Source organism: Talpa europaea, assembly GCF_964194135.1.
Source record: "Talpa europaea genome assembly, chromosome: 13".
In the NCBI taxonomy this organism is placed as follows: Eukaryota; Metazoa; Chordata; class Mammalia; order Eulipotyphla; family Talpidae; genus Talpa; species Talpa europaea.
This window is the reverse complement of record NC_140080.1, coordinates 69,353,580-69,380,355: the sequence shown is the minus strand read 5'-3', so window position 1 is coordinate 69,380,355 and position 26,776 is coordinate 69,353,580. Positions and strand designations below refer to the sequence as shown.

Below are 26,776 nucleotides of genomic sequence, written 5' to 3'. Positions count from 1 at the left end.
AAAATAGAAACATAGTCTGAGCAGAAATTTTTTTCTTGCTTAATACTTGAGAAAAATTAATAAAATATCTTGACACTAGTAATTTCAAACTGGCATTTAGAAATTACAGAAAGAATGTATATGTAATAAGCTGCATATATGAACAATGAAAAGTTGCTTTTTTTTTCCTCTGTTATGAATCATATCAGGAATTAGGGGATTTTCCCCTAAAAGCTTGGAAGCAGAATTTTTTTTTAATGGGAGAAAGTATAAATATTCATATTTAGTTCTTTATTATAATGACCTTACCTGTAAGAATGAATTTTGAATTGTAAAGTATATTCATTTCAATCGCGTACCATTGTCCCTTCTTATCCTGGGGTATATCTTCTCAGACCCCTAGTGGATGCCTGAAAACTTGGATAGTGCTGAACCCTGGTAGCCTATGTTTTCTCTTTTATACACATCCTTATGATAAAGTCTAATTTATAAATTGGACATAGTAAGAGATTAACAATAATAATAAAATAGAACAATTATGACAGTATAGTGTATTAATAGTTATGCGAGTGTGACCTCTCTCTCTGAAAATATTTTATCATACATATTTTTGAACTAAAGTTGATCATGGATAACCAATATCATGGAAAGTGAAACTTCAGGAGAAAGAGGATCATAGATTATACAGAAATAGATATGTGCCCCCATATTCTTTCCCTGGGAAAAAGTTAACAACTTTTGTCTGCTCTCTCAGGCCGTTGAGACACAACTGACTAGACTGCAGTCTGCAACCTGCAAGACTCAGTGCTAGAGCTGAAAGTATCCAATGAATACACGTTTAGAGATCAGGAAACTTATTTAACCTTTTATTCTGAGGGATGATTCAAATTAGGAATTTTCTTTTTTTTTTTTTAAAGATTTATTTATGCATACAAGAACTGGAGTGTAAGTCAGAGGTGCAGGGGGTGAGAGGATTCACCAGAGAGTGGGGAGCAGAACAGGCAGATTGACTGAAATACACTGCTGAGGGGAACAGCAAATGAGACAGGAGAGGTCTGCTGCACCATGTGGGTAGCTCCCTGACTGGGGATCAAACTCATGCTGCAGTGACTGTGGATAGCCTCATAAGTTGCATCTTAATCCCTTGCGCCACCAGGGAGGCTCTGAATTAGGAATTTTCAAAGCATTTCATTTTTTAAAAATTTATTTTTTATTTATACAATAGCTGGGGTACAGGCCAGAGGTGTGGGAAGGTGGGAGTATTCACCAGAGATAGAGTGGGAAGCAGAACAAACAGATGGACCGAAAGCACTGTGGAGGGGAGCAGTGGATGTGACAAGAGAGATCTGCTGCGCCATGTGGGAATCTCCCTGACTTGCCCAGAATCGAACCCACGCTGCAGATGCTGCGGACAACTTCACAGCACTGTGCTCAACCCACTGCGCCACCGGGGCGGCCCCAAAGCATTTCATTAATTAAATAATCAGTGAAATACCATATTAAAACTTTAGCTTTTAGAAGTTTACCAGGTGATAGTGACCTGGTATTCAGTGATTTTTTTTTGAAAGCAACTGAAGGAGGGAAGTGCCAACAACTGGGAGATTGAGCACACGGCAATCTCTTAGTTAAAAGTGTTAGAAAATGGGTCAAATGGTTTAAGCAAAAGGAACTTTACAAGCTCAGGTAACTAAAAATTCTATCAGAAGGGCCAGGTTTATATATGGTATATATGGTTGTCTTAAAGATGAACAGGCCTCTCTGAGATATCTCTTGGCTCTGCTTCATCTGTGCTGTTGATGATCTGGAGGAAGCATGCAGGAGCTCCAGTTTTCCATCTTCACCACTATGACTGGCTTACATATTCATCCCTGAAACAACTGCTGAGGAAAACAGAATAGGGATAGGCAGCATGCTCAATTTTGGAGTCATGGGTCTAGTTAGCTCTGTAAAACAAATAGCATTAGAATGGAAAAAGAAAATCCAATACTTGAAGGGGGTGTCAAGGGATAAATGCTAGAAAGTCAAAGAAAAACAGTGTTCACCACTGTGGGCTATCTTAGCTTCTCAGAGCTGCTATCCCAAAGTACCACTAACTTGTGGCTTAAAACAGCAGAAATATACTCTCACATCTCTAGATGCTAGAATTTCAAGACTGAGACTTTAAAAGTACCATGGTCCCTCCCAAGGTTCCAGGGGGAGGATTCTTCCTTGCCTCTTCCAGTTTCTGGTAGCCCTAGGCATCCTTGTCTTGCAGTAGAGTAACTACTTCCCCTTTGTCCATCTTCACATGGCCATCTTCCCTTTGTTTCTGTGTCTGTAGCTCTCCTTAGGACACCATCCATAATGGATTAAGGCCCTGATTCAGTATGGCCTCATCTTACCTAGAAAACATCTACAAAGTCCCTATTTGCAAATAAGAGCATTTTTACAGTTATTGGAGGCTCAGACTTCAGCATATTCTGCGGAGACATGATTCAACACATGACATCTAATTCCATCCTTAAGTTTTTGTATTTCCCACCTGCAAAACACATTTACCCATTCCAGCTTTGTCAGAGCCTTAACCCACTCCAGCATCAATTCTAAATCCAAAAATCTCACCTAATATTATCAAATTCAAAAAGTCTCAAATCTGTCATTCAGGTCCAGTAACCTGTGCATGGTCCATCCTGGGGAGAATTTCCTATCCATCCTTAGACTTGAGAAATCTAGAAAACAGGCACTATGTTTTCATATAAGATACAATGATGGGCTAGGCATAGGTATATGTTTCCTTTCTAAAATGGAGAAATTGGGAGGAAAAAAGAGTCTCTGGTCCCAAACAAGTCCGAATTCCAGCAGATATCTGCATCTTTGTGCCCTAAGAGTCTGTTGTTCCGTTTCATCCCTATTCCATTCAGTTCAGGATGGCAGATTTTTTTTTTTTTTTGGTAAAAAATTCTCAAATTTTTGTCAGTCTTTTGTGGATATCAAGGTGATTCATACTATTTGACATGCAGGTTTTTCACACATCCTTTCTGGATAACCTCTCTCATCACTATTCCTAGCCTCTGGTGAGATGGTTTATTGGACTCATGTCACATATCTAATCTCTAGCATAAGGTTGTCCAGCCATATCTATTTACAGAGTATCTTACCTGGAACATTTTCATAAGCATCAAGTACTGATTCCTTTGTGTTCACAAATTCCATCCATAAATGTGGGCCAACTCCAATTTTCACATTTCATTTTTTGAAGAATGTGTATATGACTATGTATCTGTTTTATACCAATTAAGAATTTACTAAACAGGGCCTCCCTGGTGGCACAGCAATTGAGTGCTGGGTTTCGAAGCTGCCCGCAGCCTCTGCAGCACCAGTTCAATCCCTGGTCACTGGCGAGGGTCCCACATGGCACGCAGACCTCTCCTGCCGCCCGCTGCTCCCCTCAGCAGTGTACTTCGGTCCTTCTGCTTGCTCTGCTCCCCGCTCTGGCTCTGGTGAATTCTCTCACCCTCCCGCGCTTCTGACTGTACCCAGTGCTTGTATAAATAAATAAATAAATCTTTTAAAAAATTTACTAAACATACATTGTTCAAAAATGAAAAATGATGTAAAAATAAAGAATTTACTAAAGAACCATTGAAGGCACAGAATTTAAAGTATAACTATAAATGCAAAATATATAACTGCCTCTAATTCTCTTTACAGAAAAACATATTTATAAATTGTATTAGTTTTACCTAGTCATAGAGATGAGAGGGTCAGTGTCTCTCTTCATTCTTTTTTCTAATTGCATCAGTTTTATCATCAAGAGACAGACATAGAATGTCCCTTTTTCCCTCTCCCCCTTACATAGTAAACATAGTACAGATAAATCATTACACAAAATGAAACTTTATGTCAAAATATCTGAAATCATTGATTCATGTGGAGAGTATAAACAATAGAAATTTAAAAAGAAGGCACATATTAGCCCTATTGCCCACTGAAAAAGCTTTATTCCTTCATGAATATAGCAAATGTATGTATGTTATAATGCTGTTACCATCAAACATATAAGCACACACACACACACATTCTGTTCTTTTAAAAAAAAACAATTTTTCCTAAATATTTTGCTTAGTTTTAATAATTCTAAATATTAAATATAAGATGGGAATACTATTACAGATTTTTTTTTCTGTCTTAGAGACGAAGCTCTTACAGAGCTCAGTGATTCACACATACATTTCTCCTAGTCAGGGCCATCTGTGATTAGATTACTAATAAGTGCCTTTTAAAGATGAGGAGGAAATCAATTATTAATGAGCTGCTTCTTGAAAATACCATCCATTCATTAGCTGTCAAGTGCTGACCAAGCTTTCACTGTGTTTTCTGTTCTAAAATCAAACTAAAATTAACCTATCTATATTTTTGCTCTGACTTATTTCTTTGTTTACCTTATTGTTTTTCTCTGAATATGAAAGTACTGCAGAAAATTAGGCAGTGATTTTTAGTAATCATGGAGGTGGCCACACAGGGCAGGCTTAAAAACGTGTGTGTATCTTAGGCACATTAATAGCATGGAATTACCCTCCAGCAAGACTGAGGGAGTAACAGCAGGGATGCCTGGCTTCAAATTCCTCCTTTCAGCACCTACCTGAGCCCAACTCACTCAAAAGGAGTCCACTTACTCAACAGGGTCCTGTGTTCGTCAAACCTCTGATGTGAAATAAACATAGTAGATACTTTTATATCAAATAACTCAGGAACCCCTGTTCTTGAAGCACAGATGAGGAATCAGGTTGATCACAGGGTCCTAAGACTCATTGGGTCTTATAAGCATTTCTAGGAACATTTCAATAATCCCTATGTTGTGACAAATGTCTGTGTCAATAAGTCAGGAAAGCTTTGCTCCAGTATTCTGAAGAAAAATAAAACAAATAAAACCAAATTGGACCAATTTGGCTTGAGCATTGTTGTAAATTATTTGCGTTTGGATGCTTTTCAAGGGGGCACATGTTCTTGAATTACCACTATCCCCAAAACTTCCTATTGTCCTATAACCATATCTCAGACCCCTTCCTTCCTTCCTTTTTTGTTTTTGGAGGTAACATTGGTTTGTAAATCTGTATGTGCAGTAGAAATATAGGATCACACCCTTGAGGTGAATGTTGCATCTTCATTCATTTCTATATTTCACCTGGCCCCTAGAGGTAGTTGATATACTACCATTTGTAATGTATCAAGACTTTTGATTTATCTAGTATTAGGCATGTCTTTTATCACTGAAATATGCATGCCACCATCTTTGTTTTAAAATTGAAACTTTGCTAATCCTTTGAAAAAATAATTTGAATGAGAAATATGATCCTCTTTAGCTGTTTTACCTATTTCAACTTATATGAATGCACAGATACTGTCTCCTTCACACATTTCTATATAGAAAATTACAAGAATAGGAACAGGAAGGTGATTTAAATTTGAGTCTTCTCTTTTCCTATATTTTAACATGGAAGAATATGTGGCTTGTCCTTGAAAGATACTTGCTATATTAGAAATAATACATTTATCTGTAGGAATTTGTAACGCATATGTGAATATATAGCAGTAAGAATATATGAATATAAGTCAATCACAAGCTGAGTAATGAGCCTCGTCCTCAAGCAGCCACTGGATGAAAATTTTCTTGCTTTTGAAAATCCTAGCTTTTTATGTGATTTCTGCAAGCTGCTTGGAACTAGCAGTCATGCTAGGTGCAAGACCTAAAAGGGAAACAGTTGAGCAGATTATTTTCCCTGCCCTCCCAGAAGGATTCTGTCAGTGTTCCATTGGGATTGAGGTGCCTGTCATTCCTGGAAAGTTCGGAGGGGAGATAAGCCTTTGGGTCCCAAAACAGTTAAACATGCTATTTATGTTTGGTCATAGCAAAGATGGGTTTAGTTAAAAATGGAGCCAGTCTCCCTACGCCAGAACCTAAGACATTTACGAAACAAACAAAAAATAAATGTTATTTTAAATGAAGGAGATCTGGGACTAAGTATCCTGAATATCTGCAGTTCACACACTTCTTAGAGCAGATGAGGAAGGGAGAGTCCAGTACAGCAAAGCCTGCACTAAGAAATCCCCAAAAGACTCCCATTTGAGAAGGAGGATCCTCACCATTTTTTTATGCGTACAAGAACTGGGTGCAGGCCAGAGGTGCAGGGGGTGAGAGGATTCACCAGAACCAGAGCGGGGAGCAGAACAGGAAGATCCACTGAAATACACTGCTGAGGGGAGCAGCGGGTGAGACAGGAGAGGTCTGCTGTGCCATGTGGGTTAGCTCCCTGGCCGGGAATCGAACTTGTGCTGCAGTGGCTAAGACTTTAACCCCTGCACTAGCAGGGAGGCCCCTGGGATCCTCACCTTTAAATCAACCTTCTATTGATTTGTTGGTGGTGTTTGTTAAATATTCTGTCTATACAGCAGGGCAAGAAAGGTATGACAGACTGGGCCTAGCAATTTAACACAGCCCTGGATGGGTAGCTGGCAAGAAATGGGGCTTACTTCTCCACCTGCTGTTCCTTGTTTAACTTCCAGGCTGTATCCACATCATTCCCTTTGCAAGGAGGCCCACAGACAGAGGAGAGGAAAGAAAGCAGTAGTGAATTTGCATATTTTAGTTTCCTGAAAATTAAAAAGTATTAATCACCTTGCTGATTTTGTACTTATCAGCAAATCCAGCCTCTTTCCCATTTCCTGGGTTAAAACAGAGCAAATCCTATCAAAGGGAACTTTTGAAGTGAAGATAATACTGAATTCATGGAGAAGTATACACTGCAGTTTAATTCTTTTTCACTCTGCTTAATTTTTTTGTAGGTTTATATTCTAGAATATAAACACTGTTGCCTTAACCAGTGAGTGATACTTGTACTTGATGCTCTAGGGCAGTGAGTAAATTTTAAGAGATTAAAAAATATGTCTGGATTTTTGCCTGTAAACATATGAAGATATAGCTGAAAGTAGATATATTTAGTAAGAAGCCTGCCTGAAATCTTTTAATATGTAGCATATGTTATAGTAAATTTTGTTTGTTGGATAAACATATGAAAATGAGATATTTTTACAGTGTTCTAAATCTACTGTCACATTGTTCAACATTGAAGTAAATTAAGCATTGGGTCTGTTTAGTTAAACAGCTAGCCATTTCTCTTTTTTGCCTTTTGCATCCTAACTGCCTAAAAATTTCTTTTTTAGTACACTAAGGAGGTAAGATCTACTTTAAATACCAGTTTCCTCTCCTTCGTCCAGCCACATATAAGAGCATCCCCAGCAGTATTTGGCAGAGTAAACCTGATAAAAGATTCCTCTGGTGAGCAGCTGTTCCCTGCTGTAGAAAGGCTGGAATTATTTAGTAATTACTATGAACAGGTCATGCTCTGGGCTAAAGAAGAGTCCTTTCTCCAAAGAGTGCTTCATCTTTTGGGAAGATGAAGAATGTAGTGGAGGTGAAGCTGTAGATGGAGATGATGAAGCCAGGAGATTGAGCTTATGCAAAACTCATTAAATATGAGGAGTGATTCAGGAGGAGAGCGGACCTAGTTTAAGTCTCCTCAACTAGAAAAGAGAAGCAGAGTATTTCAAAAAATGGGAATGATTTTACTCTATGACTTTCAGACTCATCTTGAAAATAGTTAAATATAGTCCACTGTATCCTGAGCCCTCAAATTGAAGCCATTTACTGTTGTAAGACTTTGTGGTATAGAGGAATGACCATAGCTTTGGAGGTCAGCTAGAACCTTCCTCCCCACTGTAAATAACATTGGATAACTCAACCAACCATGTGGGCTTGTTTCCTCCCTTGCAACCTATGGCTAGCTTTATCTCATATAAATGTTGTAAGAGCTAAGTGAAATCATGCATATCTAACATCAAACCCAGCACATGACTCAGAGTAAACACTCAGCAGAGGATGGCTGTTGTTCCCAATTCCCAGGAGAAATAACTTTCAGGACAGATCTGCTGAAATTACACATCCTGTATGGAAGTGTCTTTATTTCCTTGAGCCTGACTGTCATCCTGCAACTTTCACCCCTTTGCCATCGTTCTCTCCAATTTTGAGACAAAACATAAGTCTACCTTCTCTTTCTAAGGTAATCCTCATATATTGAAGTAAACCTCCACAGGCCTTATATCTCATTTCCTCTGCTGTTAAGATGAACTCTTCCTCCTCCTGACAGCGTTTCCTCTGCCTGGATGCTCCATCTACACCCTCTCAATTCTCCTTCCCCTCCCCTCTAGTATCATTTCCCTTCTTTACCTGGGTTCTCTTCAAGTGCATTCATAAATGTTCCTTCCCCACCCTAACCAAAATAAAAAAAAAAAACCCAAAACACCCACACACCCAAAGCAAAACACCCTCTCCCCCTCCCTTAGTCCCCAGTTTTCTCCTTTCCTTTATAGCATGAGTCTCTTAAAAGATATTTCTTAAATGTGTATACAAAGTCTCTCCTCTTGTCTGTCTTGAAGTCAGCCAGGTTTCAGAGCCCACACCGCCTCCAAAGTTATTTTCCTCAGACATCACCCATGACCTTCACTTCTAAATCCAGTGGTTGTCTTCTCACTTCTCATCTTGCACCATCGGGAGTGTTGGCACAGTGCTCACTCTGTCCCTGAGACATATGCTGCAGTTAACTTCTAGGACAACACACTCGTTTCCCTCTACTTTCTTGCAGCTCCTTCTTAGTCTTTTTTACTTGTCCCTTCTTGTCCTCAAACTCTAAAACTGAGAGTATTGTCTTTACCACTACAGTCTCACAGCTTTATGCTCAGTCTGTAATGTGATAACTTACAAATTCATATCCGTGAACTCCAGCACCACATGCCCAACTGCTTCCATGGCAGTTGATTAATCCTGTAGTCAACTTAATATATCTAAAACAGAGCTCAGGGGCCTCCCTGGTGGCACAGGGGGTTAAGATGCAACCTGTGAAGCTGTCCGCAACCTCTGCAGCACAAGTTTGATCCTCGGTCAGCCAGGGAGCAACCCACATGGCACAGCAGACCTCTCCTGACTTGCCCGCTCTTCCCCTCAGCAGTCTACTTCCATCAATCTGCCTGTTCTGCTCCCCACTGTCTCTGGTGGATCCTCTCACCCTCCTGCACCTCTGGCCTGTACCCCAGCTCTTGTATGCGTAAATAAATAAATCTTTAAAAAAAATAAAACAGAGCTCAGGATATCACCCCAAAATAGCTCAGTTAATGAGGCTTTACCCTTGCTGTTGATCATTCCAGAAACTCTGATGTCTTCCTTGACCACTCCCTCTCATATCCCACGTCGGTCAGTTAGGATACTATTTGGTACGATTGTCAGGATACTTCCCAGAGTTCAGTCAACTCCCACTGACTTTCCTTTGCAAAGCCACCATCATCTCTCCCCTGCATGATTATAGCCTCCTAAGTAGCCCTCCTCCTCCACTTGCCCATGCCCCTTTCTGGGCAGCCAGAATGACCCTGTTGAAACATGGGAGCTTATGCTGTTCCTCTTGAAGCCATCTAGTGGCTTTCTACCCACTCAGAAAAGCCAGGGTCCTCACTGGATACTGGAAGACTTTGCAGAGATCAGCTCCATGTTACTCCTCTCACCTCCTCCCTGAATTCCCCTGCCTGGTAGCCTTCCTTGCTGTTTCCTGAAGTAGCAGGTATGATCTTGCCTCTGGGCCTTTACATTTAATGTTCCTCCCACCTGGAAGACTTCCTCCACACAGCATTTATTCAGAAACCCCCTTCTCTGTGATCATTTTTTTTGTTTTTTCATGTAAAATTCCAGAACCATCCCTACATCATTTCATACCCTCTTTTCATAGCTTTCTACCTCTTTTTAGTGCTAGTGACTATCCTAGAAAGTATATATTTTAATTATTTACCTTGTAAGTAATGTTATTTTACTGCAGTGAGAGCAAAGATTTTGCCCATGTTTGTTCACTACTCTGGAATATTGCCAAGCACACAGTAAACAATAAATAAATGAAGGAGGGATAAATGGTTGAGTGAATGTTACTCTCTTTTTTTTCCCCCTCTTCTTAAATATCTCCAGTTCCTTTAGCTTCAGCAACCTGGCTTCTCTCATGTGGACAGATTCAGTTAGGAATGACTCATCGTTGCACCAGAGAGGTTTGACTTACTCAGCACAGCACTCTGGTTAAACCTAGAAGCTCTGGAATCAGTTTCATATTTTCCTTGGATACCTCTCTCCTGGAACATTTTATCCTCTCATTCTAGTCTGGAAATAATATACTTGAGGTCTGCTGCACAAAGTAATCCTAGCTATCTTTATACCTCCCTCCCATTCTGTATCTCCTATTCCTGAATTCAGAGACTTCTTATTCCATTGGATAATATTCTCCAATAATTATGCTGAAAAAAGATGATATCGAAGACATATATCTAAAAACATTTTAAATTATTTTTGCACTTATTCTTGATTGATCATTTGGCTAGCTATAGTGTGTGCTTTAGAACTCTGCAGGATTTTCTCCCATATTTTTTACTTTTGAAAATGGTTTTTGCTTGTTGATATTCTTTATACTTCCTGATTTTTTTCTTCTCCATCCACATCACCAGAATAAAAGAGAGCAAAAAGTTATCAGGGCACAAAATACAAAAAAAAAAAAATAGCTGTGTTAAATACATTATCATCAAAGTTTCAAAGCACATGGGATAAAGAAAAAAAATCTTAATTTCCCCAGGGAGGGAGAAAAACCTTTTAGATTTTTTTTCCCATACCATCGAATCCATCCAGTTTTCCATCAGTTTTACATTTTCCTTGGATACCTCTTTCATGGAACTTCTTATTCTCTGATTCCAGTCTGGAAATATTATTTTCTATACATTTTAATTCTTAGGGAACACTGGATGGATTTGATGATATGAAAAATGTACCAGAGGTTTCACATTTGTGTTAGAGAATTTCAGAAGATTTATTAATAGTGGTTTGGAATACAAACAATACCAAAGGGGAAAAACAGGTTTTGATGATGAAGGAATAAAAATTTAGATGAGAAAATGTACTTATTGCTCACTGTTCAGCTCTATATTGAACAATAGTTGTACAGTAGTGTCAGTATTGTACATACTCAAAAAGTGAAGATTGTTTAATAAAAACATTGCTCACATAGGTGTGAAATGGACTAAGAAAATCAAGAAGGGATGCACCCACTAGGATCAGGAAGTGAGTAAAACCTGGAGAGCAATGAGGAAAAAAAAAAAAAAAAAAACCTGATAGGAATCCAGAAGGAGAACCAGGTCAGAAGAACCAGATAGAAGCTGGAGTCCTGGGTTTGGGAGTGTGGGCGGTGTGATCTAGGATCCAGGTTCTTAGGTGCAGAAATGCAGCTACTCCAAGACCACAGATGACAGGAAAGGGTCCTGGGGAATAAATACCTCATCATTCAGCCTTTACAGTCCTTTCAGGATTTCCTGTTGATGAAGCCCTACCATCCATAGTAAGCCCAGTTTAATAAATTTATAATGGTTATACCCCCAGGGAACTGTGTTAGAGAGTGCATCCACAGGGGCAAATTGTGAATATTTATTACACCAGCAAAAATAAGTGTTCTTGCAATTTCTTACAAGGCAAATGCTAGTGTAAGTTAAGCAGTGTGAATGCCTACATGTCATATTAAGCCAAACCCTGAGGTTCACAGTCAGAGATCTTTGGATATGAGGAACATTTTGTATCAAGTGCAAAATAGATTTCTATGCAATGTACACACACATTCCTTCCCCCTATAGCATCACATGACTATATCATTTTTATCATTTCATTTAGCTTTTTGGTTTATGTATTTTTCTTAGAAATATTTTCACTCCTAGACACTATTTCCACTTTCTCATCTCATCACCCTACTGTATTTTATGACTAATGGTTTTTGTCACTGTCTGAAATTATTATATTTTTCATCTCCTCTTGTCTCGCCCCCATCTCTTCCTGCTGTAGGTCCCTTGAGGGCAGGGATCTTGTTTATTTTATATTCTGATGGAGCCCCAGCACTTAACTTAGTGTGTAGCCTAGTAAATAGAAGGCATTCAATAGAACATTGTAAAATTGACTATAATAAAAGACTATCATCCTGAGTTACACATAGGCGGTAATAAAAGGAGAATGTCTATTGCATATGGCACATCTCTAGCTCGGGAGACTGGATGGATGAAGTACCATTAATCAAAATCAAGAATTCAATAAGTTGAGCAAATTATGTCTGGAGAAATGAATATGTGAGAAGATAAAGTGTACAATTTTGAGCACACTGAGTGGGAAGCACCATTGGGATATGCAGGTATTTCTGTTCACTAGATTGCTTACAATGTGGATTTAGGAAATGGTCTTAATTAAAGATTTAGGTTTAGAGATCTTTGGTATAACAAGGGGTAGCTGAAGTCATAAATGCAGATGAGATCTTGCAGGGAAGTTATGCAGAAAAAATTAGAAGACTCAAAGAGAACCAAAATGGAAAAAAAAAAAAGAAGTGTGGTTACATTATTTTTACACAAATTTGTAATGAATTAAAGTAATCTAATACCTTAAAGGAATTAAAATCACTAATCTCCAAATACAAGTAGCACTCAAGAACATTACATTTATATATATATAAGAATTCTACTTCTAGAAAAATAAATTAGTTTTTCATTGTTATTGGATTAGTGTTAAAACTTTATTTCTGATGTATGAAGAAATATGCTAGTAGTGATATTTCTCCTCACTATGTACCATATACCCACCGAGAATATTGTAAATCAGAACACTTTACATAACTAAGTGGTATGTAGCAGAAGCAGTTCTACTGATGAGGGAAACATTAATAAAAATATTTATGTATACACCTAACACCCACACATAGTAGTCAGGCTTAAGCAATGTGGTTTAAATTTATTTTATATTCTTTCATGTTGCTCATGCATGTTCCCTTTAAATTTTAATTTCACATTAATATAAAAGTATCATCAGTCAGTGATTCAGGCATTACCATTTTGATAGCTTTTCTAATTACCTCATATGACTATTTCATAACTAGTATACTTGAAATATCAAAATGGATGGGTAATTTTTACACCCAGTTTAAATTAAATTACAATAACCTGCACGCTTTTATTCTAATATATAGGAATAAAGATCTCAATTATATGTTTCCTTCAAGATATATAATTCAGATGGAATTATGTTTACTATCTGATTGAACATAATGTTCATCAGAAGTAGCTATGAAGGAATCCATTATGTAGAGTGACATTAGGGATTGTTCTTCATTCTGCTCATTCAACCATGTTGGCACACCTGTTTCTAATTTTGAAACAATCTGTGATTACCTCCCAACATCAGTATTGAAATAGCATCATTAACCAAGTTTTTCAACTTGCTCAAAAAGAAATTTGAAAAGATGAAAATTGTCTGCCATGGCCAAGTTTTTGTAAAACTTTAATTGTATTTTTCAAATCTCTGCTTTCCAGCTGAACCTAATTTTCTTTTCTTTGCTAGTAGTGAGAACTCCCAAGGCCATACTTAAAAGGCTTGGAGCAACAACTCACTTCTGGGATAAATAAATAGTATCTGAGTAGCACTTTTAAAGCACTTGGCCTGCGTTCTTCTGACTCCTGCTTGTGTAGTTTATATGATAATGTATACAAACATAGTTTTAACATAAATTCTAGCTTGTTAGCACTTATATTTATTGGATTTGAACTAAAATGTCCATTTATAGCATTTATACCAATGAGAATATTTTAGCATTAATCAATAATACTATTTCATAACTATAAGAAAGAAAAAATCAAAATCAACAAACAACTATGAACCAGAGACACACTATGGGGTGGCAGGGAAAGAAGAGATGGGGGTCAAAATAAGGGGGTTGCAATTGTATGGGGAATATAAAAATAAAATTTAAAAAAAATAAAAAAATAAATAGAAAATGAGAAAAAAAATACTATTCCACAGGAATAAATATTGGCATTATTATCAAACTAGAATTGTTTACTGCAAGAAATGAATTAATTCCTTTTATAAAGACCCTTATGTATCACATATTTGATAACAATGTAGATGAAATAATGTACCTCCTCCTCCCACTGTTCCAGCATTGTGCTTCAGACAGCCATTATCAGGTTTTAGCCTTGACCTTCTGACATTCCCTTGTTAATATAATTCATATGTAATAGCTAATGGTTAACCGTTATTAAAAAAAAATAATGAATCTCCATTGTGCTTCTCAAAGTTAACCCTAAAAATATTTGCTCTAAATTTTTTTAAAGATTTATTTATTTATGCATACAAGAGCTGGGGTACAGGCCAGAGATGCAGGGGGTGAGAGAATTCACCAGAGGCAGAGTGGGGACCAGAACAGGCAGATTGACTGAAGTATACTGCTGAGGGGAGCAGTGGGCGAATCAGAAGAGGTCTGCTGCGCCATGTAGGTTGCTCCCTGGCTGGCCTGGGGTTCGAGCTTGTGCTGCAGACACTGCTATTGTTTTATAGTGTGGTGCTTAACCCCTTGCGCCACCAGGTAGGTCCTGCTCTGAATTTTGATTACAACTTTTTTTTCTGAATTTTGATTGCATTTGTTATATTTTTATTGTTAAAGATTCCACAATAATGATCATGTCTAGATTCTTGCTTTGAGGGAGATTTCTGTTAGAATATTATATTGTTGGCACTCTTTTATTAAGTTTTCTTTTTAAGATTTTATTTATGCATGCAAGAGCTGGGGTACAGGCCAGAGGTGTGGGGGGGGGTGAGAGGATTCACCAGACAGTGGGGAACAGAACAGGCAGAGCAACTGAAATACACTGCTGAGGGGAGTAGCGGGCGAGACATGAGAGGTCTGCCTCGCCATGTGTTTCTCTCTGGCTGGCCTGGGATTGAACTCGTGCTGCAGAGGCTGCAGATGCTTCATAGTGCTGTGCTTAACCCCTTGTGCCACCAGGGAGGCCCTGTGGGCAGTCTTTTACTTTTTTTTTTTTTTTACCTGGGATGTTTGTCCAAGGTCTTTTAATTTATGGTACTCTGAGAACTAAAGAACTAATTTCTATTAAAAGTCTTAAAAGTTTTTCTTCTCTCCTAGGATATATTTTACTCTATTTGCTTTTCTTCCTTTTTTTTTCATAACAATAATTATATACCAGAGAGGAGATATAACAATCTCAAAGAAATTGGTTCTTTTTTGTTTGAGGGCATCTGAGGGAGGGATAGATTCAAAATTTAGGAATCTAAGTTTGGGGGGCTCAAAAATTAAATGGCAAAGTGTTGCATTAAAAAATGTAACTTAAAGGGCCTCCCTGATGGCACAAGGGTTAAGATGTAACCTATGAAGCTGTCTGCAGCCACTGCAGCTCGAGTTCAATCCCCGGCCAGGGACATACCCATATGGTGCAGCAGACCTCTCCTGACTCGTCCTCTGCTTCCTTCAGCAGTGTATTTAAGTGAGTCTGCCTATTCTGTTCCCCACTCTGTCTCTGGTGAATCTTCTCACCCCCCACCACCTCTGGCCTGTACCCCATTCTTGTATGCATAAATAAATAGATCTTTTAAAAAATGTAACTTAAAAATGCTCACTCTACTTTTATTTTGAATAATAAAACTTTATGGCCATCAGGAAGAATTTTAGAGTGTGCAGCTTTGCAGTGACTTGATTACCTCTTGCCAACCATGTAACCATAGTCATTGGATTGGGTTTATATTTATTTTGTATTTTTCTTTAAGTCAGTAGTCTTCACATCTTTATTGTTTATAAATATCATGCAAATATGTGTGTACATAGATATTACAGAAAGAGTCTGTTAATATAATAACCTTGTCTTCAAAGAGTGATGAAATTCTGATTAACAGCTCTCCTGCTGTGATTTTGCTTTTTCAAGTCAAACAAAATCTAGCTTCCTGTTATTTTAAATCTTATCATTAAGCAAGTTGGATTTATTCAAAACATGTATTATTAGCTGTCTTAATGGGCTTGGGAGCATCTTTGCAAAGAATAACCATGTCGTTAGTCATCTTGATCATTTGTATGGCCAGCAAATGAAGGACACTATATGGAATGCTCCTAACAATATGAACAAAATTGTATCATGAATGTTATTGTATATCTGAGTAAGTGTACATGCATGCGTGTGTGTGTGTGTGTTGATAGCATCAAAAATCACTTTTTATCATCCCAAGTAATGAACACACTTACTTTAAGTGCAGACATTTTTTTTTTTTTTATGCAGGAAAGCATTTTAAATGGGAGGTCTGCTTCTCTCACATCTTTTATGAATTTCCCTGGAAACTCTTAGCAACATACTTAGTTCTGGAACGCTTGCTATCAAATGGAAGAAGAGCAGCTTTTAGAAAGTAGAGATGCTTTTCAGTAGTTTATATGTGAAATAAATTGCACTCCTTTGCCCTGTCTGTACTAATGGAGCAAAGGAGAAATTTATAGTAACTTAAAAAAAAAAAAAAGATTTGAGTTATATTGACTACAGAAATCATGTAAAGATAGGAGAATCTACTAACCATCTTATAGATAGCTCAAACTGATGCCTAAATAATCCATGTGCTTACTATTTTATAGTATTAAGCCTATTTGGGGTCTTTGTAAGTTTCTTTATCTTAAATAGGTGGTTTACCAGTGCCTGGACCATTTCACATGGGGATTTACAGATGTAATTTGATATTGATGTGACAATGTCTTATCAACCCCAAGTGCTATACTGACAAAAGTTTTATTGAGCAAATGAAGAAATGCATGAGGTTATTGAATCTCAAAGAAAATTTAATTGGAGTTTTCTCAATATAGATAGAAAAGTTGATGAAATTATACATCATTTTTAATAGATAATAGAGACTATAAAGTCAAAGAAAAAGTAGAATCCTTGGGAGATATAATAAAATTAATGTAACATTTTTCATGCCAATATTTTGAAATCCATTGTCAAAAAGTTGAATGGAATAAATTAAACTTCATTTCAAAAATGTCAATCTAAGGTACTTGAATAATTCCTTAGGCATCTAAGTTAAGGAGTTCAATCTGTGTGGCCCAAGTGCCAGATAAGGTTAAGATTTTCTCTGTGCAATTTCTGTCAATACAGTGAGAAGGGATAAAACCAGTCTCCTTAAATATTTTTTCAATGAGAGGACCCTGAGCAGGCAATGTGTGTTCTTCCAAACCAGTCCCAATGTTGCAATCGTCTATAAGTTACTACCCATCCTGTTACAAACCCATTTTTAAAAATATGAAATGTGTATTTATATATCAAGGATACTTATTGTTAACCAGTGCCATATTATAGAATTCCCCACAAGGGTTTCTTTCATATGTCATCAAAGAAATTTAAATCAAAATAACTTTCATTATGGCAAGTAACATTGATGGTCATTCAATTCTTGATGTCATTTCATTATTATGAATTTTTTAAAAGAAAATCTGATGTGTCATGGACACTGGGATAGATTTTTTTTTCATGATTTGATTAACAAAATGTATTTCGTTGCCTATATTATCCTATAATAGTAATTACCTTTTTTGAAAATAAACTTAATAGCAGCCAAGGGGTAAGCTGTCAGATTTGAGAACTTTGGGAATTAATGATTATTAAAAGTTGTCTGGAGAGATTAAAATGTGACTTTAGGGAATATTTATTTTTTATGTCATTAAAATCTATGCTTCTTAGAAACAAATAGTAATCATTCAATAATTAAATATGAACTAAATTTATATTAAACTTCTACACTGAAGACACAAAAAATAGAGATTATTGGGACTTTAATATGTTGTATTTCTTCCTATATAGTGGACTGCCAAGAACATTAAGAATGTAAATCTGTGTTGAATACAAATGACTTCCTACAAGGCCTGTTTTGTTTATTAATGGAATTAATTATCTGCCTGCACAGTACAGTTACTGTGGTTTGGAATAATAGTTAATAATGAAAGACTGAGGCAAATTTTAAAAATAGCATGTTTAATAATATGAATTCTATCATACAATGAATCAGAGAGAAAATATTGTGGCGATAATGCCTCTTCCCTTCTCCCTTTTTACTTATCATTAAAAAACTTTTCTCCTCTGAGTATATTTTATTTCCAAACACAGAAATGTAGACTGGTATGTTTCAGAAGAGCTACAAATTGGGGCCTCCCTGGGGGTACAAAGTGTTAAGTCTCAGCACTATGAAGCTATCCACAGCCACTGCAGCATGAATTCAATCCCCAGCTAGGAATGTGAACCATATGGTGCAGCCGACCTCTCCTGTCTTGCCCACTGCTCCCCTCAGTAGTGTATTTCAGTCAGTCTGACTGTTCTGCTCCCAACTCTGTCTCTGGTGAATCCCCTCACACACCCCGCCCCCTCACCCCTGGCCTGCACTTGTATGCAAAAATGAATAAATATTAAAAAAAAAAAAAGAGCTACAAGTTCACCCAAATTAGAAACTCAAATTTTAGTATGTTGCCCAATTCAGTTTCAGTCAAGAAACATTGTACTAATGGTGAAATTGTCTGAGGTCAGCCCCTCCCAAGATCTCAAAATTGCTTTAAAGTGTAACATATTCTGCCTTATTTTAGAGGGTTTTTTTTAAAAGATTTATTAATTTATATAAGCACTGGGTACAGTCAGAAGCACGGGAGGGTAAGAGAATTCACCAAAGCCAGAGGGGGGAACAGAACAGACAGACCGAAGAAGTACACTGCTGAGGGGAGCAGCGGGCAGCAGGAGAGGTCTGCATGCCATGTGGGACCCTCGCCTGGCTGCCGGGGATTGAACCTGCGCTGCAGAGGCTACAGGGAGATTCACAACCCAGTGCTCAACCGCTGCACCACCGGGGAGGCCATCTTTAAGAGTTTTAATAGCTAAATGTCTTTACAGAAAATATGTCAAAGCCCAGTGTTTTTTATGCTTTAGAAGAGATAATTTTATGAATATAGAGTAGAGCAAACTAGAGCTGCCAGTCCAAGTAAAGGGAAGGGTGGAGTGTAAAAGCATATCTGTATATCCTCACTCCATAATCTCAGGAAGACTCTGAGACATTTCCCCCAGAATTTTTACAGTTCCATGGAGTGCAGTTTGACATCTTCTGCTTTCAGAGAAAATAGAAGTTGTGTGCATGAAAATAATTAATCCATATAAACATCACAAATAACCTATCTTTTGCTAAATTTCCCTCACTTAATAAACTGAATGAATGTATGACATATATATAGATAGTAGTATGGAGGATATAAATTTGAATATACAGCCATCCCTTGATATCTATGAGGAATTAGCTCCACAATTTGCCACAGATACCAAAATCTGAGGATGCTTAAGTCCCTTCTATAAAATGGCCTATTTGCATAGAATCTGCACAGATCCCCTCATATATTTTAAATAATGTTTGGATTATAATTAATTCAATATAAGTATTATTTAAGTAGTTGATAATATATATATTGTTTAGGGAATAATGACAAGAGAAATGTTTGTACATGTTTGGTATAGACACAACCATGTAGCCTAACTACATAGTATATATTGTATTTTTCATTCATGGTTGACTGAATTTGTGATGGAACCAGCATGGCGAGCCAGCTGCACATTTACTATAAAAGTGTATATACAACTGTATATGTATATATACATTCTATATATTCATTCCAGTATATATATATGAGTATGATCACCTCTGTCCCTAGACAAGGAGGAAGTTGACACTCTTTGATGAGAGACTATACCATTGTACATTATAAAAGACTTTTGTATACTTATGAGTTGTAGTCACCATTGGTTTAATCATTTTCCACTCATCTAGTCACTGTAGAAGGCCACAGAAAAGTCAGTTACAGATTCTGAGGCTCCAGTAAGTGCTATGTTTTTATTCCATTAATAGTACTTTATTAATATTTTTATTCAGAGTAGCACAATACTTGTTTATTTACCATAGACCTACTTATTATGAAACATATTTCCAGCAACCAAAGATTCCTAATTATATCATCTTTAGATGATTTAAACTCCCTTACTCTCTGTAGTATAAAAATTTCATCATAGTACAAAAGAAAACACATAAATTGTTATGTTATGATTTAAAGTCCCCATTAGTGGTGGTAAATTTGGTGAAGACCCAATATCCTCATTTATATAGAGCTTTGGTCTAAAGCCCACCATCCTTATATCCTTTCTAGCAGCAGAGTTATTTTCAGAATGAAAAAAAATATCTGGAACTGGCTGACTGCCTGGTTGAAGTAGTAGAGACAGAGACACTAATAAAATTTAATTCTGAGTTACTTCTATAATGTAGTTTCTCCCATAAAAAAAGTGTCATTCTAGGATAATTCAGCATCCCAGGAATTTCTAAGGTGTAAGTGGCAAGGGGAATTACAACCAGACATTCAAGTTCATACACCAATTTAGCCCAGTTCATGTTTCTACTACTTACATTCCCTATGCATCTTTTTTTAAGGTAATTAAAGGAAAATTTACATTAAACTTCAGTGTTTTTTTTTATGTTTTACAGTTTTCCTTTCAATTTGCTTTCTTAATTTTTTTAAAAAGATTTTTATTTATTTATGAATATAAGAACTGGGATGTAAGCCAGAGATGTAGGGAGTGAGAGGATTCACCAGTGACAGAATAGGGAGCAGGACAGGTGGATCCACTGAAATACACTGCTGAGGGGAGCAGCAGGAGAGAAAGGAGAGGTCTGCTGTGCCATGTGGATTAGCTACCTGGCCAGGGATCAAACTCATGCAATGGCTGGCAATGCTTGATAGTGTGGAGATTTTAACCCTTGCGCCACCAGGAAGACCCTGCTTGCTTCATTTTAATTCAATTGACTTTGGGTAATTTTACTGTTTTTTTTTTTTTTTAATAATCTTAGTCATATAGAAATAAAAAGATGAAAAGATCATAGATCATGGGTCTAAGGTCCACAACTGAGTATAAAGGTCAAAATCGAATGGATCAGAGTTGAAAAGATCAGAGGAAATTTAACAACTTCATAACTCCATAATTCTAATAGTTAAGGCACTGCTTTTACTATGTGAAAGATTAGAATATATCTGAATATAACAATACTATGGAGAATATTTCTCCATAGAGAAACTTGTTCTATATCTTCTCATTTTCTAGTACTTGATGTCACGAAAAAATTGTATTGGGAAGCTATATGTTTCCCTAACTATGCACTCTGATCATCACAAAAACATTTGTAAGAATTCATTAGAAATCTATTAATGTTTGTGTCTTATTTTAAAAAAGAAGGAAAGTTTAAAAAGCATGTGAATAAAATATGTTGTATATACCTTATAATCTCACAGCTGAAAGGAAATTCAATCTGTTTTATTACTGAAAATATTACATGTTGCAAATTTTAATTTCACTGTACTCACAACTTGACATGCTTAGAAGTTTTGAAACACATTTTTAGATATTAGTTCAGCTTAAAGAAAAATACATGCTGAGAGGCCTGGGTTTATTCAGATTTTTGTCTATTATGATGCATGTAATGGGCCTTATATAGAGTTAGCAATACATAAAATTTGCTGCAAATATTATAAAAGACAGAGAAAAAGAGGCAGAAGTGGAAGGAAGGAGGAAGAGTAGGCAGCAAAAAAATTCAAGAAAGCCAAATTTTGCAATTTTTTTTGAAAATTATAATTTCTCTTCATGTAAATTTTAAAACCGGGTTATAAAATCCACCCTCTCAGTAATTTCCACGTGTACAGAAAAATACTGTCAACTACATGCTGTCTGTATGTTCCCTAAACCCTTCCCCCATCCTGTGTGACTGAACCTTACCCCTGCTACCTCAGTTCTTGGTGACCACTCCACTTTCTGTTCCTATATGTAAACAGGTTTAACTTTAAATACCTTGAATAAATAGAATCATCAACATTTGTCTTACTGTGATTGCTTTTTTTTCCTTTAGCATTCTGTCCTCAAGATTCACCCATGTTACAGGATATCGCAGAACTTTCCTCTTAAAGCTGAATAATATTATACTTACATATCATATTTTCTTTATTGATAGATATTTAGGCTGCTTCCACATCTTGGCTATTGTGAATAACTATCTTCATGTAATTTTAAATTCCATTGGAAATTATAGTCGCCTCATCTCCAACCTGCCTCATATTGTTACTTTGTTTTCCTTTTCTCAGGTTTTAGCTAAGTTGTTGAAAATGTATTGGCAGATTTAATGTTGACTGTATGTTATTTTGTATTCAGTGAAGAAATGTAGATAACAATAAGACAGTCCTGGTCAAGGTGACATGACACAGTATTGTGATGATGAGCGGCACGATGTTTTCATTGCAGGATGACTCTGCACCAGCCGACAAGCAGTGTAAACCAGAGGCGGCCCAGGGCGCTTACTCAACCTCAGCCATGTCAGGGTCCCAGGAGGTGTTGTACATCAATGGAAACGGAACCTACAGCTACCACAGTTACCGAGGCCTGGGAGGGGGACTGCTAAATCTGAATGACGCTTCCAGTAGCGGTGAGTCTTTTCACAGATTGTGATTCTTTTATGTCCATTTGGGGGTACTAAATTCTTTAAATTTAAGAGAAGAAAATGAATATACTGTTATAAGTGAGTGCTGTTCTGTTAAAAGCAGGACCATTTAATAGATAATATCCATTTCCTTACAAGGACAGTTCCCTATAATGCTGCTGTTTCTGAAAGGAGTAGCACTGTTACTTAGCTAAATGATTGCTGGGTATTATATATATATATATATATATATATATATATATATATATATATATATATACACACAGACACACACACACACACACACATATATATATATTTGTACCTTGTTTGATTTCTGCCCTCAAGTGTAATCCCCATAAAATTAACACCACCACATGGCCAGTGAAGCATCACCATTGTCTCTTGTGTTCTTACCTACCCTGTTGGGACCCTTCTCCCTTCCCCTTCCCTGCCATATGTCTCAGATTTATAGTTTTCCCACCAGTTTTGCTTTTTATATTTTTCTGATCCCTTGTAATGATTGCTCTTTTATACTCAAAAGTGTCAGTTAGAATAGCAATTTTTTACCAAATTGTGATGCATTCTGCCCCAAAACAGTAATATGCCATTCATCAAGGATAATGATACATTTTCTCATTGTTCAAAGAGTTTTTTAAATTGGAAATTTTGAGGCACCAGGAACTTCACTGACTTGATGAAACATACACAGTAATTACAGCTAAGAACATACAAACTAAAACAATATTTGGAACAACATTCTGCCCCAAAACAACATTGGAAACAACCGTGACTTTCCAGCCAGTAGTTGTCAACAGCAGTGATATGCTCCAGCAGTGTGAGTGATGCACTGAAGCCAGACTGGACCTGTACTGGTTCATGCTTAAGATTTTAGGAATTGTTTAAGTTTGTATACTAGAGTGAACTTGAACTGAGTCTGAGATTTAAAAGTGTAACATATAACCATATGTATATTAGGGGGAAATACGTGGGTGAATTTCTTATAACAAGGTTAATAAGAGAAATACTATCAAATTAGCAAAACTATGTTTATAACAATATTCTTCTGATAAATCTGTGAAGGAAACAAGTACTCTCATGCATTGCTTATAGAAAATCAGAGTTGGAGTGGAATTTGACAACATCTAGCAAAATTAAGTGAGCACTTACCATTTAACCTAGCAATCTCTTGACTAGGAATCTTTTTTCATAACTTGCTGGAAAAATACAAGACATAAGCACAGGGCTAGTCACTGGAGTATTTGTGAATTAAAAAAATGGGGATTTACAGTAAAAATATCCAATTCATGGCTAGCTGATTATATTGTATCCAAATGAGAGTAACATGCATCTGTAATAAGTAATGAAAATATCTCTACCTATTTGAACTAGTGACAAGTACTTATACTATGCTAACATTCATGAAAGAGGACTTACACAAATGCAAGTGGAAACCATATTTTTCTTTAAAGTTGGCATAGAAGCAGAAAGGGGGAGAACAGTGAAGTCTCTAATCCAGAAGTCTCTAAACGTACTTGTTTTTTATTCTTTGTTTTGTATATTTAACATTGGAATAATTTATATATTTATGTAACAATGATACACACTGATTTACAAATCCCTGAAATTGAAAGAAAACTAATGCAAATATAAACTTTGCACTTTGTTTAATGAGTTGTTACCATAGCCCCACAGAAAGGAAAATTTTCAATCGACCTAATAAATCACAATTTGATTCTACAACATGCAAGCCTATGATAGAACATTAAGTTGTTTTTAGTATCCTGTAGTTATTTTAAGACTATGGTTTATAGATTATGATTTAAAGCAAATGTGTAATTATATTGGTATCAGTGAAATTTGTGTTTTTTCAGTAGAGAGCAAGGTGAACAGAGATGTAAAATCAAGTTTAAGCAAAAAACTTCAGTATTTGAATTGCTAGTATCACTGAAAGCACAAAATTCTTTCTTTAAAAAAAAAAAAACTTAGTCCTGTCTTTTTCCACTGAAAATGCCTGGAAACAGATCAATTTTAATTTGAAATAGTCTTCATGGTGTGGGGTAGGTTTCCCTAAAAATATCAGGCTTTCTCAATTTGCCCAGAGGATGCCTCTTCCAATAAGTATCACCTTGATGTGGAGAACTCAGGTCCTGTGAGTCTTGGGAAGTCTGTTACCATTATTTAAAGAATGCAAATTAAGATCACTGAAATCCCTGCTAAACAGTTTTATCTATATCACAAGTTTTGGTATGTTGTAGCTTTGTTTTTATTTATCTCAAAATATTTCTAATTCCTTTTGTCATTTATTCTTTGACACATTAGTTATTTAGGGACTATCTTGTTTATTTGCCTTCTATTTGTGAATTTTCCTGATTTTATTAATGATTTATAATTTTATTTCATGTGGTCAGACAACATACTTTATATAAACATATGAGAGTTTATTAAAGCTTGTTCTATGACCAAATTATGGTCTACCCTGGAAAATGTTCCATGTGTATTTTTGGTTATGTGGGTTCTTTTTAAATGTGTATTACACATAGTTTTCATATCCACTATTGAAAGAAGGATATTCAAGTTTCCAAGTACTGTTACTGAATTGTATACTTTTGTCCTCAATTCTGGCAGTTGTTTCCTTTATTTTGGGAATCTACCATTAGGAGCATATGTTTATATTATTTTATGTTCTTCATGATTTGACACTCATCTTGGTATAATATCTCTATCACTAGAAATTTCTTGTTTTAAAATTTATTTTCCCAAATATTAGTTATTTCTGTAGTATCAGCAAAAGACAATGATAAATTGAATTACTATGGTAATCCTGAAAATGAAGAGCAGAGGGCAGAGCTTTGGACACAAAAGAACTGTAAGAGACTAGAACAAATTGAGTATCACTCACCTCTGTTCCAGTACAACCAAAATAATTTTTCATTACTCTAAAGTGGGTAGTTTGGGGGAAATGCTAAGTGAAAATGTGGGGCCACTATTAAAAAATTATATCAAGGTGGTAATGACATATTATTGAATAAAACATGGGACTCTTCTGAGGGGTTCTGTGGGACTGTACATATTTCCTGCTCCACTTTGTTCTTTTGATTTATTTACTAAGTTGGAGGAAGCATTGTGTTTTCATGAAAGGCAGAGAGCTGCTGGTGGAAAGAGAAAATTTACAAGGAAGGAATAGGATAAAGATACAATGGAGAATTTTTTGAGAGGGTTTTTGAAGAAAGAACATTAGGGAAATTGCCAATTCTGGGTAAAAATGGAGTAGGAATTTAAAAGAAAAGTGCTATGCATTCATGAGCAAGATTCCAAAAGTTTCTTCTTGCCCTTCGACACATTTGCCACAGAGGAACCAAAGTAATAATTAAAGAAAGGAAAATTTGGTCACATCACTTCACTATCTGAAAATATTGTATAGAATTTCATTATTCTTAGGAAAATGACACTATTTAACCCTTAAAATAACCCACTTCAGGTGGGTGCCTCAAGATATACACCTGAAGTCTTCCTTGACTTTCCTTTTCCCCTTAGACCCAACCCGCCCCACATCCTTTAGGTATTGACTATTCTTTAAATTCAGAACTCCCAAGTCTAGATCACCTAACAGTCATAATTCTCAGAACTTCCTTAATTTGTCTTAGAAGCAGGTACCACAGTGTATGTGCACACCCATTTTCATACTTACACAGGATCAATACACTGGCTTCTATTCCTCAATTGTATTGTTCAGTGGTGCTCAGAGGCCACACAAGCAATCTGGTATAGATTCCAGGTGAGCAGTCATAATATGTGGTTAGAAAGCAGATTTATGAAATTTGAAGTTTGAATATAGATACAATGCACCTATGGTCAGGTCTACTAAGTTTCTCCTCACTCATAAAATTATGAAGTCTAAAGGAACTTGAGAAATTAACAATACATTTTTTAAGACTATAAAGAAATAAAGAGGCCTGGAAATTCAGGTGAGTTTCTCAAGGTCACATAGGTGACTTTTTGGGATTTGATTACTACATTCTTTGCCTTTCATATGATGTGATATAAGTCTCTTAAAGATAGAGCAAAGCACCAGTTCAAATAATTCAGACTGTATACTGTCTAGTAGAAACAGAAATAACAAAATAACCATTGTGATATGTAACATGCTGTTAGAAACATGATATTCTTTGAGCAATGGTTTTGAGGTAATTCTAACAAATTTTAAAGGCATAGACAACCAAAAATCTTTATAAATAATGGCTTTAGATTAGAGTTTATATTTGAGATCAGATTCTAACAATATAATGGTTAATGGTTAATTCCAGGTTGTGAAGGATCTCTAAATAACTTCTATAACTCCCAAAACACAACTAC

The 26,776-nt window shown here is 36.3% G+C and overlaps 1 protein-coding gene across 5 annotated transcripts in view; it reads left to right on the top strand.

The window, feature by feature from the left end:
- NOL4 (nucleolar protein 4) overlaps window positions 1-26,776 on the top strand; it is a gene marked incomplete at both ends in the record, with an annotated part of 302,349 nt that overhangs the window by 258,602 nt on the left and 16,971 nt on the right. For all 5 annotated transcript variants that reach the window (XM_084251768.1, XM_084251767.1, XM_084251765.1 and 2 more), the window contains one exon: window positions 22,246-22,426. In XM_084251768.1, coding sequence (XP_084107894.1) covers window positions 22,246-22,426 — 181 coding nt within the window. The remainder of the gene's footprint in view (window positions 1-22,245; window positions 22,427-26,776) is intronic.